Source organism: Eleginops maclovinus, chromosome 5 (genome assembly GCF_036324505.1).
Source record: "Eleginops maclovinus isolate JMC-PN-2008 ecotype Puerto Natales chromosome 5, JC_Emac_rtc_rv5, whole genome shotgun sequence".
NCBI classification, from domain to species: domain Eukaryota; kingdom Metazoa; phylum Chordata; class Actinopteri; order Perciformes; family Eleginopidae; genus Eleginops; species Eleginops maclovinus.
In genome coordinates, this window is record NC_086353.1 from 6,040,391 (window position 1) to 6,059,098 (window position 18,708).

General features: G+C 41.4%; 1 protein-coding gene across 11 annotated transcripts in view; it reads right to left on the reverse strand.

Annotated features, from left to right (window-relative positions):
• Positions 1-18,708, reverse strand: part of gab1 (GRB2-associated binding protein 1) — a 46,186-nt gene that overhangs the window by 11,565 nt on the left and 15,913 nt on the right. For 6 of the 11 annotated variants that reach the window (XM_063883454.1, XM_063883452.1, XM_063883457.1 and 3 more), the window contains exons 3-6: positions 5,021-5,149; positions 4,432-4,597; positions 1,871-1,960; positions 735-960 (exon numbers count right to left, since the gene is read on the reverse strand). In XM_063883454.1, the coding sequence (XP_063739524.1) occupies positions 735-960; positions 1,871-1,960; positions 4,432-4,597; positions 5,021-5,149 (611 nt within the window). Of the gene's footprint in view, positions 1-734; positions 961-1,870; positions 1,961-4,431; positions 4,598-5,020; positions 5,150-8,825; positions 9,033-13,888; positions 14,023-14,947; positions 14,967-18,708 lie in introns of those variants that run through there. The other 5 variants (XM_063883455.1, XM_063883458.1, XM_063883462.1 and 2 more) reach the window with 4 other exon arrangements.

Here is an 18,708-nt window from a genome sequence, read left to right on the forward strand (position 1 = left end):
TATATATGGTAATAATATATCAATGATGTTATATGAGACGAGATATTGTTTTTGGATATCATATTATTGTAAGTATTTAAAGGCCTTTACCCAGTTGATCAATATCACCGTTAGGCAAAAATAGTGTTACAATATCAATATACAGAAATGTTGTCAAAAATATCCAGATTTTTCATTTTCCTCATGTCATCCAGCGCCACATTTTACCATCTCTCACTCGGGTCATGTGAAGGTCTTTGTAGATGTTGGGTAAATGTAAAACATGCAGGCAATGGTAACATCATTACAGTGTTAGCTAGGGTTGTCTGAAGTGGGGCTGGGTGCAAAACATCCAAACAATTCAAATCAAGCAATAATCATCTTCTACAGAAGCCACGTAGATCTTCAGTTTTCTGTATCAAGTGCTTGTCGATTTGTTTTTGTTTTTAATACACCTGTAGCACTCCAAACAAGCAGGCAGTTCCAGCTGGGGGGGTTGGCACTCACAGACTAGCCTGGGAGGGAAGAGTCTTGCTCTCACACTCCTCCAGGAGCAAATACTCCTGGTCTCCCTCCAATGGAGGGTGGAGCTGCACTGAGCTGCACACCAGACAGAGAGACGAGGGCGAGAGTGGCAGTACAGAAAGTACAGAAAGAACAAATGGGTTGGAAAAATACAGGGGGGAGCTTCAGAGAGTGGCACTCTAGAAAGGTGAACACAGACACTCATAATAAGCACCTGTGGAAGAACTCACCTGTTGGGCTCGGGCTTCTTGCTCTCACAGTTGACCAGCCACAGGTAATCCTGCGGCTCCTCTGAGCTGGACTGAGAGTCCAGGTGTCGCACACTGACTGGCTGGTATGGGGGGGGCACACTGGTCAGCATGGCTGCAGGGCCGACGATGTGACCTAGAGCTGGGTGTGGGGGGGTGTCCACCACCAGGCCTCCGATGGCTGAGTGATGAGCAGCTTTTGCTGCCTCTGCAGGAGAGAGAGGAAACGGCCGGGTTAATTCCTCTTCAGAGTGTGTGTGTGTGTGTGTGTCTATTAGCTCTCTCAGACCGTTAGTAAATCAACCCTCACAATAAAAGGGTGTTTTAAACAGAGAACTATAGAGGATGATCACATATTAACACACGTTTTAGATGAACTGTTTCACAACAAATGGGATATGATGAATGAATTACAGATTGTTTTGATTGTAATCAAGTGACAACATGGATGACAAAAGAGGAGCTCAGACTGGAGTCAGACTGGCTCAGCAGATGTCAGATATTGACTGGGCGGGCTTATTGTTCAGCAGCTAATGTCCCATATTAAAAACGATCAAAAGTTAAGAATTTACTACAATTGTGTGGATCCTATTATGAGCTTGAAGTTAGAATTCAATCATCTAATTCTATTAGCCTACTGCAATGATTCCCAACTGTTTCCCTTATGTGATCCCCTTTTGTATCATTGAGTAAAATAACGACCCATGGCGAAGAGATGTTTTATGGGTACTTCGTGTTATATTCAATGCATAAGTAGAACATTACAGAACTGTACAATAAACTCAAATATTCAAAGCAAGCACTGCAGGAAGTATTTAAATAAAGTGTTTTCCATCTTTATTTAAATTTGTATTACTTGTAATACAATTCTGTCAGACATAGCTGGCCTCAGTGTTTTTGCCCTTCTCTTCTCCATCATGCTGGGCCGTTGTTGCATTTACTCTTCAGTTGTTTTAACTTTTCTGCAGGACGAGACTGTTTTCACTTGTGAGTATATATCTTTAAAAATATCTCAAACTTTGAAAATAACCTATTGATTTAGTTTTCTTTACACATATGAATCCTGAGTTATTGCTTAACTGTACTTTTTGTTTACACCCCTTTAAAAAACTAGTCACCTATGGCTCCTACTGAACCCCTCTTCATCTGGCAGGTCGGCCCTCCTCTCACTCTGAAGCCCATCGAGACGGAGCAGGGGATGTTGGTGACTGATGATATAAGGCAGAAAGTAAACAGTAAGCTGTTTGCTAACGTCAACTTTGGCTGAGTAAACTTGCACCCAAGCTGTTTCCTAGCAACCCGATTCCAATGAAACAGCCTATAGTCCCCAGACTGACACTATATCAACTTTATATCTCTATCATATACAAACCTGGCTGATGTGTGTGTAGACTCCTTCTGATCTAACAACAACTTCAGGACATATCTCTTTAGAATAGTTTAACTCAAAATCAAAGCCGTTCCCCTGCAGCTTGAACAATGGGTGCCAAGAAACCACAATAATCTATAACCTCACTTCCTTCTTGGATGACTTTCCTGAGGGAAATCAAAACTTGTTCAAATACAGTACGCAGTCCAGCTTGAGGGGAAGGGCATGATATATAAGTGTGATGTGTGTGTGACAAGATGCCCTGAATAACACTGGCACGAACAGCCAATGTCAAGTTGAAGCACACTTGAGTCATTGCTGTGAACGCCATCATGAATTAGTATTTCCAACCTTAAAAGCTTCATTTGTCCGTTAACAGTGTGAAGATGGTGTTTGCCTTCAGGATCCCACACATTTCTTCTCAGACAGAATTTCCTCAAGGTCTCCGCTTTGTCACACAAATATCAGCGTCCTCTTAAACCCTTCTGCTCACGCTGATTGTTTGTTAAATATATCTGTATTCATCATAGCACATCTTTTCAACATTTCTTCTTTTCACAGCTCGGCTCCCACTCTCTTCTATAACTGACGTGGGTTTCTCTTACACAAGGTCCCCCTTTTTCTTTTCTTTTCTAAGCCACAGCTCTCTCATCATTTTCTCCGCTCTCCTCCTCGGCTATCTCCATCCCCTTTTCACATTTGTTTGTTGAAGCTGTGAGTGCTGATTCATGCAGGGAAGAGGGAAAATCCCCTCTGCTCACACTCCTCTATACCTCCTACACCGTCTCTGAGAGCCTTCCACCCCTGGCCCTCCTAATGTTCCCTCCTCTAATATCTGGCCATCCATTAAACACTGTAGCGTGGCCACACACACACATCAGAAGACTGGGAGTCGGGTCTCACACATAGAGGAGTGCAACGAGCACAGACCGGCGAGCCAAGGGCATTCTTTTGTAATAAGAATTGTGAGAAACGCAATATCTGCAAGGATTTTTGCTTTAGAAGTTTCTCCTTGAAGGGAATAAATGTTTGTTTGCACATCAGGGTTTTAACAGCCAGTTCCAATAATTGTGTTGAAGAGTTGCCATGAATGATGTTATCAGGCTTGCTCGGCAACACTTGCTTGAGTTGGAGGCAGAGTCACAACTATGTGGAGAAGACGTCCTTGGAGCCGCGTAATCAGTGACTCAGACGCCAGGTTTGAAACATACTTTCTTCTCTCTTGGTGGCGTACCATGCCAGTGAATTATATCTCAGCAGACTAAAATGCTCACATAAGGTTGATAAGGGGGGGGGGGGGGACTATAGATGCTATTAGGTCCAGTTGGAAACAACAGTATGCAAACGAGACAGAATGAGAACCAGATAAGAGCGAAAGAACGAAAGAAGGGCTGTGAGGCTGACAGCCACACAATGCTTTGATTATACAGTGTTGGGAACGAGGGAAACATGAGACTTCACCAACACATGGATCATTAGACCTAGGCGCAGAGCTATGCTGAGTAGAGGCCTTCTGGCACATTCAACTGGTCCACATAACTTCTCAGAAAGAGAGGTCAATCATCGAAAGAGAGACCAATCCAATGGCAATATACTCGTTCAAAGCAGGTGAAGCTCTACTGTACAATAGTGCAAAGCTTAAAGTCCGTTGATGATGAGAACTGCAGTCTGACATTGCTGGTACCTGGCATTGACCAACTACAAAATTATATTGCTCATCCCAATCTAGCTATAGTGCTATGAGCAAAGCCATCACAGGATCTTCCCTCAGAGATTGCGCATTGTTATCGTTCACATAGCCACTTGACATGTGAATAGGATTGGAGCTGATAGATGACATTTATGACCAAATTCTTTCACAAAAAGCCAGTTGACAAGATCATTTTAGGCTTATAAAAAGCAATATTTTAGCATGAATGGTGGGGTTCCACCTTTAATGCTCTCCAGGGAGTGTACCAAAGCCTGTGCAAATGTGATTGGTCAATTCTGCTCCACATACAAACAAAAATGACTTCCAACAGCAAAATCTTGTCGCTTTGCCTATGGATTTTGTTACTGTCACTACAGTTCATAGAGATAACCCATAATACTGCCCACCTTCACTCAGGTTTGTTCTATAAAGAATCGTTGTTTAAATCCTTAATGCAGTTTTACATTCAGAGAAAGATATCTGACCGAATGGCACAACATGTAAAATGGTATGTGGTTATACTTTCACTTTGTATAAAATCGGTGCTGTTGAGGTATAACGTTAATCTTTATTATTGGCAGCAGTGATGTGTGGTTAAATAACCTAATGTCCGTCCGTACCGTCATCAGTGGGGTTGAATCCACAGATGTCGCAGATGCAGCGGACCCACTTATTCATCTCTTCTTCAGTGTCAGCCACCAGGTAGAAGACACGGTCGATGGTCTTGATGTCGAATATGAAGCTGTGCTCCAAGTCCTTCTTGTTGAACGTCAGCCCAGCATCCACCTGAAGCCACAAAAAACACGATTATTTTTGGAATCAGTAGAGGAGAAAAAAGATGGCTAAATATTAACAGCCATTCTGAGAGAAAGCTACACAAACGGATAAGTGATAGAGCTAAAATAATACGTTGGCCGCCTCTTTATTGGGACGATTTTAACTATAAATATTATTAGTTACAACCATATTGAGCAACACCTTCTGCTTCTTCCAATTGATGAATATATTCAAGTTACATATACAAGGCACAGTTTTCAGAAAGAAATGTAAGTCAAAGTTAAGGTTAAAAAGAAATATAACAACCTGTGAGTTTTGTTGCACATGTATTTGTTTTATGGGGAAGCGCTGGTTTAATCAAATATCAATGCAAGCGCCATGACAACATTGGGATAGTGTCTCTTGAGTTTGCAGGCTGACGAGGAACCATACCTGCTCACACAGGTTGAGATCGATAACGCGGATGGGCTTCTTAGCGTGGTCATTCTTGTAGTACTCCAACACGTCTGGGTCTCCTGTCAGACGGCCACTGCGAAGAACAAACCACCGCTTCTTCCATGCCTGTAAAGAAATGAGGCCAAAGGTTAACAGTGTGTTCTCACAATGACTGCTCCATTCCTGCCTGACCACTGGCTGGCCAAAGGCTTTATTTTTCAAGTTTAGCCAATGTGCCTCTGTGCGCATTCTCTACCAGCTGCACTGCCCTCACTGAAGAATACTGAGGGCCAGAGGGAAGAGGCCCGCAACCAGAAATATGCGTCTGGCATAACCAGAACAAAAGCCACTTAGTCTGATCTGATCGGGGTGAACAACACGATCTATAATGAGAAACAGGCCATTACGTATTTTCTTTCAAATGGGAATTGTTGTCTGGGAGAATAAGGGACAGCAAAATTAGTCTGCTTTGTGGTTTAAATTTAGGCATGGCAGGCAGAGAAAAAAAAAGACATAACCGGCTGAGATTTATGACTTCACCCTGTGTATAAAGACAGGCCATTTTGGTCATGAAATCCTTTTTCTCAAGCACATTGAAGAGATAGACAATGAGAGACCATTCAGCGATGTATTATTGAATTATATATATTTTCCCCTAGTACTACTGTTTTTCAAACTCATCATACAGCTTCATAACTTGTTTACATATCATACATAGCAGCCATATCGTGCTTCTGTTTAACAGATAAAGGTCAATGACAGTGAGAGGCTTCTTCAGGCTTCAAAAAAATAAACCTAAAGGAGATTCATTTTGGCCTTACCCTGACACTGTTCTGTGGGTGGATTGTGTTTTCAACCTCAGGGTGTTTGCAGTTATATTTGGAGAAGATATCCAGCAGGCATTCATTTAAATGCAGACTGAAGAAGGTCGTGAACTCTTGATTTTGCTGAGTCATGGCAGTTAGGCTGAATGTTTTAATTTAGGGCTGAAAAGAAGAGCTCTGCAAGACTTGTCAGAGAAAAGGCAAAAAATGTTTGTAGCATAAGAGAGTTATTCAAACATCCTGAGGGGAAGTGTTTGGACACTTGTTTCACTCACCAAATAGTTTAGGACTAGAAAGAAAAGGAGATTGAATGATCAATTGAATGCCAGAAACGTTCTCTATGCCGTTTGAAAAGCGAGTTTGAAATGTTCAGTGCACAAACAAGCAGCACTGAGATCAGACGGATCAGGAAGCATACCAGCAGAGTGTGAGGAATGCAAACCAAAGCTTGGTGTTGTTGTTTTGGGGTAAGATTTTGACCGTATTAACAATGCTGTGGGGGTGGGATCTTTTTCATCCCTTGGCTATTTTGCCATCCACAGGGTGTCCTTTGTTAGTCGGCCAAGCCCCTCACTGAGACAGCATGGTGGTGGGACCTTTCTCTCCACAAACAGGATGAAGAAAACAAGGAGAACAAAAAGTCCCTGCATTGCAAACTACAGGACAGTCAGAATCACATGGACAAAAACACCCAAAAACATGAAATAACACACTGTCATATTGCACACACACGTGCAACACATGTTCCCAGACTGCATTTCAAGAGCACTGCATTATATAATCACAAACACACCCACATAATCCAAATGAGCCTTAAACCTCCAAATGAGCTCCATCCTCTGAGGCAGGCCCACTTAAATACCAAGTTGAACTGTAAAACAACACTCAAGTGTCTGTGTTGTGCTGGTGGGACAAAGACGGTGTGTGTGGAGAGGGAACCTCTCTCTCCTGCACATGACAAAGCAATCTTGGGTCAAGTTACCCTGCGGGGAACAGAAGGACCGACAGCTTAGGTTACAGCGAGGCCAGGCCCGCCCAGGGCGAGTGTGTTGACAACTGGGTAAGTTACACATGCTGAAGACCGAGGCAAGTGAGACCTGTTTACAAAACTGGTTAGCAGCCATGCAGGACCGCCTTTCAACATTTATGAGAAAACAACAGGTAACTTACAGCTAAGAGGTAAAAACACAGGTGTTTGATCAAACCTCAGTCACAAGATACACACAATATGAAGATCATTCAATTGAAGAATGCATTGTTGTGAATTAAACTACTTTTTGAATATTTAACACTGATAGATCACTGAAATGTGCGTCGACAAAAGGAAAATACAATAGTAAGAATGTTTTATAGAAATCACTGTGAATGCAATATATCACAAAAATGAAATCAAGTGTATAAATCACATAAAGCAGCCATTACCACCGAGAGAACTGCCCAAAAAAAGATGAATATAGTAAGTGTCTCAATGACTGATTTGTAACATTTGTGTTGCTTTTTTCTTTCATTTGTTCTGTTTTGGTCAATTCGCACAATATATAAATGTTGTTCTTATCATTGTTTATTTGTTTAGAACTATATGTTGTATGGTATCTTTTTCTGATTTATTTTTGTATTTTGTGAAGTCCCTTTGTTCAGTGCATTATATATAATATATATTATATATATAAGTTATATTATATTTATTTGAAAAAATACAAGTTTAAAAAATGTAAGCGGCTAAAACGAGTCCAGCAAGAAAATAATCTAAAACATTACAGAAAATATTTCAATAACAGTTCACTAAATATATTAATTTCAGATATTTGACAAGAAGTTTGAATATGAAATAATTCTAACTATTAATACGCAACAAAATATAAAGGCCAGAAGAGAACTAGCTCTCTCTGTTTGTGCTCTGCCACATTAGCATGGTTACAGAATGACAAGCTGTGTGGTAGTGTGAGCATCTCTCCTCCATCTGTGGGCTTTCACACAGCTTCCCTCAAGCACAATTATGCAAACTTGCACTGTTTTACACCACTAGATTTGTACCACTCAATTAGCACCAGATATGTGTAAAAAAAAAGGGTATAATGATAGACATATACTACCACTACCTAGAGTAAGGACAACACAGAGAGCCTCTCACCTGAGGCAGGGGTTTTCATTGACATGCATAAACAGACATAATACGTTTATATGCACACAAGACATGAGGAGAGTGGAATAAATCAGGTTAAGGCAGGAAGTCAGAGGACACATTTACATGTAGGGAAATAATAAGGTTACTGTAAAATCCCCAGCTGGTCAGTAATTAGATTTCTCCTCTACCTCCCACCATATTTAAGAACCAATGTGGGGAGATATAAAATGTATCAGTGATATGCACTGCAGCCTGGAGTGATGCTTTTCCTTTTTTTTTTTAACAGCATGTGGACTGACAGCGCAGTGGGAGGACGGGCACTTGAAGTGAGACAACACCGTTTTTTTTCTCCAAATGTGCAAAATGTGTTGTGAAAACCTACAGCTCAAATGATATACTTATCCAGACTCCTTTAGTTTAGCATTTGGACTTTGTAAATGGTATGCAAGGATGCCTTCCTACATATTATATGTTATGCTTTTTATGTCTCTGAGTTGCTTTCCCTATAAGTAGTTGAAAACCATTCTTTGTGGCCAAGAAATTTGACTCAAACATCAGGGTTTTCCTGAGTAGATTGAGGAAACTTCTCCCAGCATCACTGAAAACAACTGATCCACTGCTCCAACATTCACCAAAACGGTCTTATTTAGCTATAAACAGAAACGTAAAGTACCAGAGTCATTTGACATTTGAATAATTTAATAATAAGTCTGCACATCTCCTCATGGTGTGGCATTACTCTGAATATCAACATGACAGAACCAGTACTTTGAACCCAGGGCTACAGAAAACATGCTGCCACAGTGTTGCCAGGCGACCTTTGCCAAATACTGAGTGGTCCACCAGTACATACCTTCTGTCAACACTCATGGAGGACATGATGGGGCATCTAGTCCTGCTTTTTGTTTGGTGTATTCCATTGTTAAATCCCAGCTGATCCTTAATGACTGCAGGAAACACACATCCATTCTAGTCAAAGTCTGAAGCATTCAGCCCCCTCATCATTCACAGAGCCCACTTCAGCTTGTAGGAGTCGAGTGATCACTGCCCGGGGTTGGGAATGGGACGGCATGGGACGATACTGGACTGGGGTTGGTGGGGGCTTCCCTAGCATGGCAGCTGTCTCGGCCAACCCCTCTCTATCCCCCTCCCCCTTTCTCCAAGCATCCTAGTGTCCTCTGATAGGGTGAGACACAGGAAAACACCCTCTATTCGCCCACCCAGGGTCCTACAGCCTACGGGGGCCAGACAGAGGGGGCATTGAGGGTCTGAGTAAGAAGATGACACGGAAGGAAGGGTGGGAGGGTTGAGGGGAGATGCCAACTGAGTGGAGTCACACTGCCGTCAGAGGCCTCCTGACCCGACATCACTGGAGCGTGACGGAGGCAGAGGTGGACTACACGAGTAGGTAAAGTGCATGAGGAGGGAGAAATTATGCAAAAATGGACACTACTGGGGTTTCAGAGAGAAAACAATGGAGAATCGAGAAGATGAAGAAGATTAGCTGCCTCTACAGGAGATAGAAACAACAGAAGAGCCACATACTTTAGCTCAGTCTGAAAGTTGGCCAGAATGACAGTTTGGGTGTTTTCAAATTGCGAAGTAGTACAAAACAGTAGGTCTAGACACTGTCAGGAGTACGGGGCAGTTATGAAAATAGGTTTACTCCAGAAAACATTGCAAATCTGGCAAAGGGCCAACAAAGCTTTCTCATCACTCATTTCAACAAAGAACAGGGAAGTGTGTCTTAAAGGAATAGTTCAACACTTTGGGATCTAGGCATATACTCACCTTCTTAAAAAAAGATTGATGAAATGTTGATCTCACTCAGCAAGAAAGACAGGTTCAGAATAATTCAGATAAAATAAGTGTTGAACTCTTTGTATACTGCCTGGCATGAAAAGACACACTATCCCCAATGGCACCTGTTTATCCTTAGATCTACGGACACAGAAAAGAGTTGTGCAACATTGCTATTCCTGTGAAAAATGAAATGTTCCAAAGCACTCTAATTATAGATTTTGAAAAAGGTCTACTCTGTACCCTGCTATGCCAAAACCCACACTAGGAGAAGACAATACGGCACCACTGTATATATAGATTGATATGCCAAGACTCCTAAATGTAGTCAGATTTGAACAAAAAGACAGAGGAAATGAGCTCTATGTTTGAGCCTGCAGCTGATAAGTGTGTGGCCAAATCAGTCTCCTATTACAAGAGGATGATCTAATTTATCTAATTTATCTTTGTAAAACTAGTTGCTGGTGAACCATCCTGTCAACACCACTCAAGCCCCACTAAGGTTAGTTTTACTGCACTTAAAAGGCTAATTGTACCTCATGGTTTGGATAGATTAATGCAGCCCTAAAAGGCCTTTAAGTGCACTAATGACGAAAAACTGCACACTAAAACTCATCCTCCATACCTCTAATGTTACTGTGATAGGCCTGTGGGTTACTATATGGGACAGTACACAAAACTGTCTGTTCAGGACGCATCATTATGGATCCTGAACACATGGCACGCCATACTCTCTCTCTGATTGGCCAGTTATCATTTGCCTGCCTGTCAATAAAGTTTCTCCAGAGCCAGAAAATGCATCACTTCAAAGCTGAAAGAGGGAGCCTGAGACTTGCCAACAATTGATTCTCTGTAGTTGTTGATGACTAAAATATATGGACAGGGTTATATTGAAATAAAAACAGATATCCTTAAGTATAAAACACTAAAACAAAACTCTAACACGCCAGTCAAAGTGTGTGTCATAAGCAATATGTTTAAGAAGTCAAAAATAAATGCCATTGTGCAGTAAAATGTTCCCTGACTATTTTATATATATATATATGATGTCTCTCATTTGTAATATTTAACTGAATTCTCTAAGTATAATGCCGATGCAGTAGATTAATGGATCATATCTCTGGTTGACGGCGTGCTGTTGGACAATATGTGAAAAGTGACAACTGGTTGTAGTGAGTGTTAATGGAGGCACATTGTGTGCCAAATTGGCACATTAAATGCAATTGACCAAAGACAATAATAGGGCTCTAAAAGGACACTGAATAGATTACCCACACTTTATCTAAAGCGTTGCACTGTCCAAAGTCAAACCTATGTAATCTGTGCCATGACAGGTTTAAATGTATGCTGCATAATCAATCAATCAAGACATGTAAACAAACCTCTACTTCTCCTTGAATTTTGTTTTGGCAATTGCAGCTAGCCTCTACACATAAACTGCAGGTCTGCAACAGTTGACAGATTTGAATGCAGATGTATTCCTCAAAAGCATACAGCCAACAGGATAGACATGGCTAAGTGCAGTACACAGCAAAGGAAAGACCTCAAAGGCCAATATCTTCCACTATGTTGGTGAGATAAATGGTCCGTGTACCGACACACAAATAGTATTCAAAAAGAATTGTATGGCATTAGTTTTGTTATACAGAAAAAAAGACCAGGGATAAAAATCGAACAGAATCCATCCAAACACTCATCTTCAGTCTACATATTAGACATAACATAATGGTGATGCTTATCTAGGTAAATAACCAGCCTCTTCTGAACTCATAGCAGGACTGAAGAGGAGGAATTTTTGGGGGGATATAAGATTGGGATATGTGTATTTTTTCCTTAAATACTAACAGAGCAAGTCAGAAACTAAAAACTAAACTGACTCTTTTGGAATCTGCAGTACAAGGCTCTCAAAAAGGGAAAAAAAAGCTGCGGCGCATCATTTATCTATACATTTAACATGAGTATTTTGATTCCATTAGCTGAACTTTATCCTTTCCCCCTTTTCTGTGTTAGCATTAGCTTAGCTCACAGACTCCGGGTGCAAAGTTAGCACTTAGCAGCATGCGAGTGGCCGGGCCATCTGTCCTGTCTGAGTGGGCTGTGGGTAAATGACCTGCACCCCAGCTGCACTGACTCATCCTTACTAGGACAGCTTCTCTGTTTGTTCCTCAAGAAAAACACGGAGCAAAGGAAAGAGCGAGGGAGAGACTGGGTGCAGGGTGAAAACAAGGAGGAGAGAGGGTCAAGATTTTGGTGATAACCGAACAAATGAGTATGTGGTGTTGTTTGATCTGCCAGAAATCACACCCAGATTACATTTTGTGGTCCCATAAGACACGGACGACCCTTTAGAGTCAGTTGATATGAAATGAAAAATAAATCTCTGTTGCACTGGCTTTACGCACACAGTGTGTTCTTCAAAGCAGGAAATGAAACACATAGCAGAAACCGGTGTCAGTGTTTATCAGTATGTACTGCTCTCTCATTAGAAGGGGTAAGGAAGCTTAGAGCAGAGGAGAAAAATGTAAATGAAGCAGCAGGTGCCGTGATCTGACTCAGTTCATGTGGAAATAACAAACATCCAATTCATAACTTAATGCGATACTAGAGAACATGTTTATCTTTTTTTGTTTGGTTGCTATAGCTTCAGCCGACATCGTTAAATTGGCTTCGGTTGCAAACATTAAATTGGGGTCATGTAGGTTCTTCAAGAGTCAATATATATAAGAGACTTAAAGGTTTCATAATTAAAAGGTGAGTCAGGGAAAGGTTCAACTGCAGCAACACCAAAACAGGTATACTCAGTTTGTGTAGGACTTTCTCAAGACACAGAATTTAAAGGCCTGAAGCCACATCTCTCCATGTGTGCTGTTAAATGTTTGCAGCCAGGTGTCATCTTTAGGTTTAAGAGATACAAAACAAGGAATTAAGTCCAGAATGCAAGTGACATTTTACAGCAAATACCAGAGTGTGAAGTAGTTGCATTCATGACGCTGCAATCTGACACAAATGCAGTAAACAAATACGCAATCTTGTAGACCACAGTGCTTCCTTAAGCCTCGCTATCAGGTCTGTAGGACTGTGCTGAACAAAGGCTGTTCTAAGAGAGGAGTGTCAAGAGCGTCAGAGGTTTTGGCGCTCACGGCCTTGGTGACGAGGTCTGCAGGAGGAGAAGGAGGGGAGGGACAAAAGCTCCTCTATACTTAGTGCCGCAACTTGTATAAATCGGTCTTTGTTAGCTAGACATGACTTGGATTCTTGCTAAACAGCTATTTTTACATCCTTGAGCAGCTAACGTACAAGTAAGAGCGCATGGCCTTTGGCTAAGTGAGTCTGTGCGGCCAACGTCATCATCCCTCTGCTTGATGGAAGCGTAGGGGACTTCCATGAAAGATGTGTATGCCTGAGGACCAGCATCCAGTGGTGAATGTCAGCCAACTCCAACACCAGCTTCTCGTGTCAAAGTAAACACTCTTGATGGAGACTTGTAAGATAAATCCATTGCACCACTTGACCTGACATGAGTATCCAAAGGAGGTTGGGAAATGAAATAGCCTATTGCAATGAATGTAAGAAAACCTTCAAAATGCTGATCCATCCATGTGTACATAAACAAAACAAAATGACTGTGTCTTTATGTTTATCTGTGACTGGACCTAAAAGAAGCTGCACACAGTGGTAGGCCTACAAGGATATACATGATATATTCCAGTATATTTGTGTAATTAGTTCATGAAAAAGACTAACTCAACCTTAGAATCGGAGGATGAAACCCTAAGACGTTAAAGTCAATTGTGCAACTCGATCAAAATATCAAATTATAACTCAACACTCAGGCTCAAAACAAGCTTTGGTGAACTAATTAGCACTGTGGCTGGACCCCAAGGCATTGTTGTTATGGGATCTTTCCTACCTGTGTACAGAAAAAGGTTCCATACAGAGACGTCAACACTGCATGGGAAAGTTTTCCACTTATGTAACAGGGCCAACCTTCTTGCCGTAAACACTAACAGTCACCAACAACACCGAGACAGCTCCCCTACCAGCTCAATGATATAATACACTACTCATTATTCCCACAAATGTTAAAGATTACCCAACAACCAAAACAGAGCCTACCTTTCAGGCTGTTTATCCATAGGAGCCGTTTTCTTTTTCTGAGTGAGTGAGAGTGCTGCGTGTTGTTGTTTGCGCCTTCCGACTTATCATGTGCTGCAGACAGTGTGTGTGAGGGTCTGTAGTTTGTGACCTCTCCCTCCTCTGACTTCCTGTTCTATGTAATCAGGTTGCCCAGACCCTCCAAACTGCCACTTCTAAATAAGAGGGGGTGGGACTAAGGGGAGACTAGAGGGTGTTCATAGAGTTTACCAAAAATGACCTCGACACATTTAGTGGAATCATTTATTGTAAGTTGTTTGTCCAACAATATGTATACTGTAATTGCAAAACTGCAGGTAAGCTGTGACCCTGTCCGCTCAGAGCAACCTGAGACGCAGGTTTTTAATTAGTCCAATTTAACTAAATGACACACTATGAAAAGCCTCTTTCGAAGTGAAAGGTCTGTACAGCATATGACATCCTCTAATCTTATCACTGTGAATATTATAGCAATGCAAACATCAAGCGCTTACCTGTTCTTTCAAACTATCTTAAACATCCTGACAGACATCGATTAGAACTACCTTTCTCTTTGTCATACTGACATCCTGTTTTGAGAGGAAATACACAACATAAAGATAGTAAAGACAGTGTTTTATGGGGGCTTCACAGCCTGTCTTGTCTCACATCGCATTTCTAAATGGTTATAGCAATGCAGACCTGTTCCCAGATTACAGAGGTGCAATCTTCTTTTCCATCGCTCCAGCTCATAGTATAGATCAATCCTTGCTAGTGTTGCATCTAAAGGGTCCAGCCTCTTCCCTGGATCTAAGCCTTCCTCTGCTTCCTGAAGGTTTTTATGATTCCATTTCCTTATTATTGCACTCTCAATAAAAGAGGTCAGAGATGCCACAGTATGGACAGCTTCCTCTACATGTCTGCTTCACAAAAGCTCTCCACAAACAGCTCACTGACCCCAGTCACTTCGGCTAATGCTGCAAAGATAGCCAGTTGGAGGTCTTTTAATTCAGGAGATAAGAAGGGCTTACAGAGTGTATAAAGATGTGAGACAGCTCTTACCCAGATTTCCTTACACTATTGAGGAACTGATCTGCAAAGACGTCATCTGTTTTGTAGTCTTGTTTAGCATACAGGTTTGATGGTAGCTATTTTCACACTTCAGTGACAATGATGTGCTTTTCACCATGTTGTCCTGTAAAAACAAATACACACTCTTCAGCACAAAGACCAGTGACGTTGTTGGCCAGCCTTAAGGCAGCGAAGTCATGCATGAGAGACTGCACCTTGCTCCAAAAACAGAAAGATTTTCAATTACTTTTAACCCTAAGACTAAGGCAATCCTAAGCTCTCAACAACAGAGATGTAAAAAATGGGCCATTCAGGCAAATCATTAATGATTTGCTTCACACTGAATTTAATATTAAATGTAATTCTTTGTTCTCCAATAATGCTTTACCACACCTGGGGAAAAGCATTATTGATTGTCCAAATAAACCATTGAGTAGAAAATGGTGGTGTATTTTTTCATAAAGGGGATTGAAGTCGAAAACAGAGAAAATAAACAAAGCGTAATAGAAACAAGCTAAGGATAGGACCACCCAGGCGAATATAACAGCAACACTAGCTTAGGTGTGAGTGTTTTCCACTGAACCCCCTATATTTCCATCTAACAAACACCCACTGCAAAACTCTCAACTGGTTCTGATCTTATCAATTATCATCCGTGTCCACAGCAGAGCACTGCTCCCATGTGAGAGTCAACCTCTTCATTTCTCTTCTCTCCAAGAGAAAACAAGAACAAATCTTTGTTAAACAGAAACATCACATCCTTGCTTTGTGTGCAGGCGCCCAATCTTCCCACACAGGTCAGAGACACAACAGTGAAAATTCTCAATTCTTCCAGAAGAACCAAAGCTCAAGATCCAGAAATCCCTTAAAAACCAACGACCGCATATGACTAACAATGCATTTACACTCCTGTTAGTCAGTGTTTTTAGTTTACGCTTAGCACATATTATCCAAAAATAGATTATCAGCCGATTGATGAGACACCAAATATACTTTCGCAACTAAGGATTAACAAAAGCTTTTAAAACAGGTTATACTTCCTCATTCTGTGGCTGCTGACATTGTGAGTTTAAAGCTGGGAAATTCCGGTCCCAAGAAAATGTAAACGTAAATGTTTTTGTGTATGTATGTAATTGGAACATCTACTTGAGATGGCAGAAGAGGGTTGACAAAATAACTTATATCTTAACATCAACTCATAATTATCAATGGGGTCAATGGCATTTTACTGTTTTTAAGGAGTCCAATGTTTTGTTCTTGCTGATCTTAACCTTTCATGGTGCAACAACAAGACTCAATGTGAGTTTTTAGTCAAAACACATTTTTAAATATTCCACAACCAGAAAGTGAGTGAATGGTGTTCCTTACAGACACTGGTCCATTTGAAGCAGCCCCAGCATCTTTTCAAGTTCCAAAAAACAGAGCAGTTGTTTTGTGCAGCTGGGCATATACTATAGAGGCAACATTTGTGCATTCCTGCTTAGCTAGAAATAAACTGGCTAACTGACATCTGCTGGGTAATGTAAAGACAGTGTACATGTGGGCCTGTTTCTTTCTGTGCGATAAAAATAGCCCGGTTAATGCCCAGCTCTGTTAACACTTTCTCCTTCAAGGCAGAAAGTAAAAGCAATGTTTCCAAACAACAACTTAAAGCAGCTGTGTCCACACAAAGAGCTCCTCATGAGAGTGTTGTATACATCAGCGGGCTATCATCTTCCATGCATCAACAATAAATCGATCCATAAGGAGCACCTATGATCAAAACAAGTCCAGTTCTCTCCCTTCATTGTCAACACAATCCCTAGCTCTCTCCCTCATTTTGCCATCCCACGGTTGTTCCTCTTTCATGTGCAGCTGTGAAATTCTCACCCAGCCAGGCGCCATCTGACCCCAGCTCCAACAATCTACGGTAACCGTCCAAAGAACACAGACCTTGGTAGTCATACTGCTATCTTTGCAAGCAGCGCACACAAAGACCAACATTCTCATGAAAGACTGTCTGAAAGGCAAACAGGTGTTCTTAGTTTATGGTCTTTCACAGGTGACCTAATAAGAAGACAATGTCATACACTATTTTCCATCAAAAATCTAATATTCCTGCAGAGAGTATGAGCCTCATCCACCCTGTCATTATGTCGACTACGCAGCGACACATTCTCAAATAATTTAACAAGGTTTAATCTGTTATCAAATTCCAGCTTTATCCACAAAGCTTTGACTATGCATAGGAAAAAGAGATGCTTACCGAAGTTCTCCACAGCAGCTTTTATATTCTCATCCACCAATTCTATGGCACCTATTCCATAGAGCGCTGGACCACAGCACCACTATTACTGCACATCTTGGAAAGGCATATGTGTTATTGCATTCAGAGCTGTACTAACTCTTACCCGTAGGGCGGGGACAGGAACTCTCAGTCAAGTAATCATTCCGTATCATTCATTAGAGTATCCACGGTGAGAGGGAGGGAAAGACCATGAGGGAGGGACAGTGAGAGGGGAAAGGTGGGGAAGATGAAGCAGATGAGAGCATGAGGGAGAAAGGAAGATCGGTAGCTCTGCACAGTGCGGTCAGTCTTGTTTATTTTCAGAAAACGGGGATGATTCAATCAATTTCCTTCGAACCACATCTGCCACCTCCAATAGCAATGAGCTCCCTGAAGAATCTGCTACTGCCCCCCCGGCCTCACTACACACAGACAGTTTAGGCTCAGGCTTAAACCGTGCTCACAGGGTAAAGCATTAACTCACAGGGAGCCGGTTTAAACATTAACCTCACATCATGTATGACTGAGGGAGCACAGAAGCCTCGCTAGTTACGTATAATGTAGGAAACTGTTCAGCACGCACCGCCTTTTCATCAAAACTAAAGCAACTACCTTTTACTGTGTTTTCCAGGAAACATTGGGCTTTGTGAAATGCAGAAATGGAGAGAAAAAACACACACAAGGCAAAATAACATCCCTTTGTGGAAGTTTCCACTTTGTTGGCGCTTTTTATCTTCCTGGTCATCTGGTCCCAACACACACTCGCTGCAAAAAGATTTCCTGTTTTGCCTCCTTTTGTCACTGTGGTTGTGTTTTGGGGTCGGTCGGGATCTAACTTTAGAACTTGTTCTACATAACACTTACCTAATGCTGAAAAAATAAATGTCTCATAAGATGTCCAGAAAACAGTGGACTGGATTCAGACGGCCAAACCAGTTAACTGGACAGTGATAGGGTGCCTCGTTTTCATCCCGGGTCAAAACTGTCACTTTAATGCTTTGAGTATAAAGAGAGACCAACCAAAGTTGATGATTTGCTCAGATTATTCATGGAGTTAGTTACAAAATGATTGCCCTGTGTTGGAGGAAGCAGGACATGATGTTATTGGAGAGATTAATACGGATCCTTGTTGGTTTGAAACCATACTGATCAACTTGTAAGCAACTATATAAACAGTATACATGGAGCAGCAGTAAAAATCAGAGTTGACCTTGTTTGTAGCCGTTACCCTGTATCAAACCATTTTTTGGAGAAAAACTAGTTCAATCCTTTCGTTTATTTTTGAAGACACTTGCATCTCTGGCTACCAACATGCAACATGTTTTTTGGAAAGAAGAAAAAAGGAAGCGATACCGCTGAAAGGGTCACTGTTAATGGGAAACAGATTGGCGCCTGGTTTTCTTGTGTACTATAATATATTAAACGTATATATATATAAAGAAATATATGGCCTGAGCACAATTTAAAATCAATTATATCCTATGTG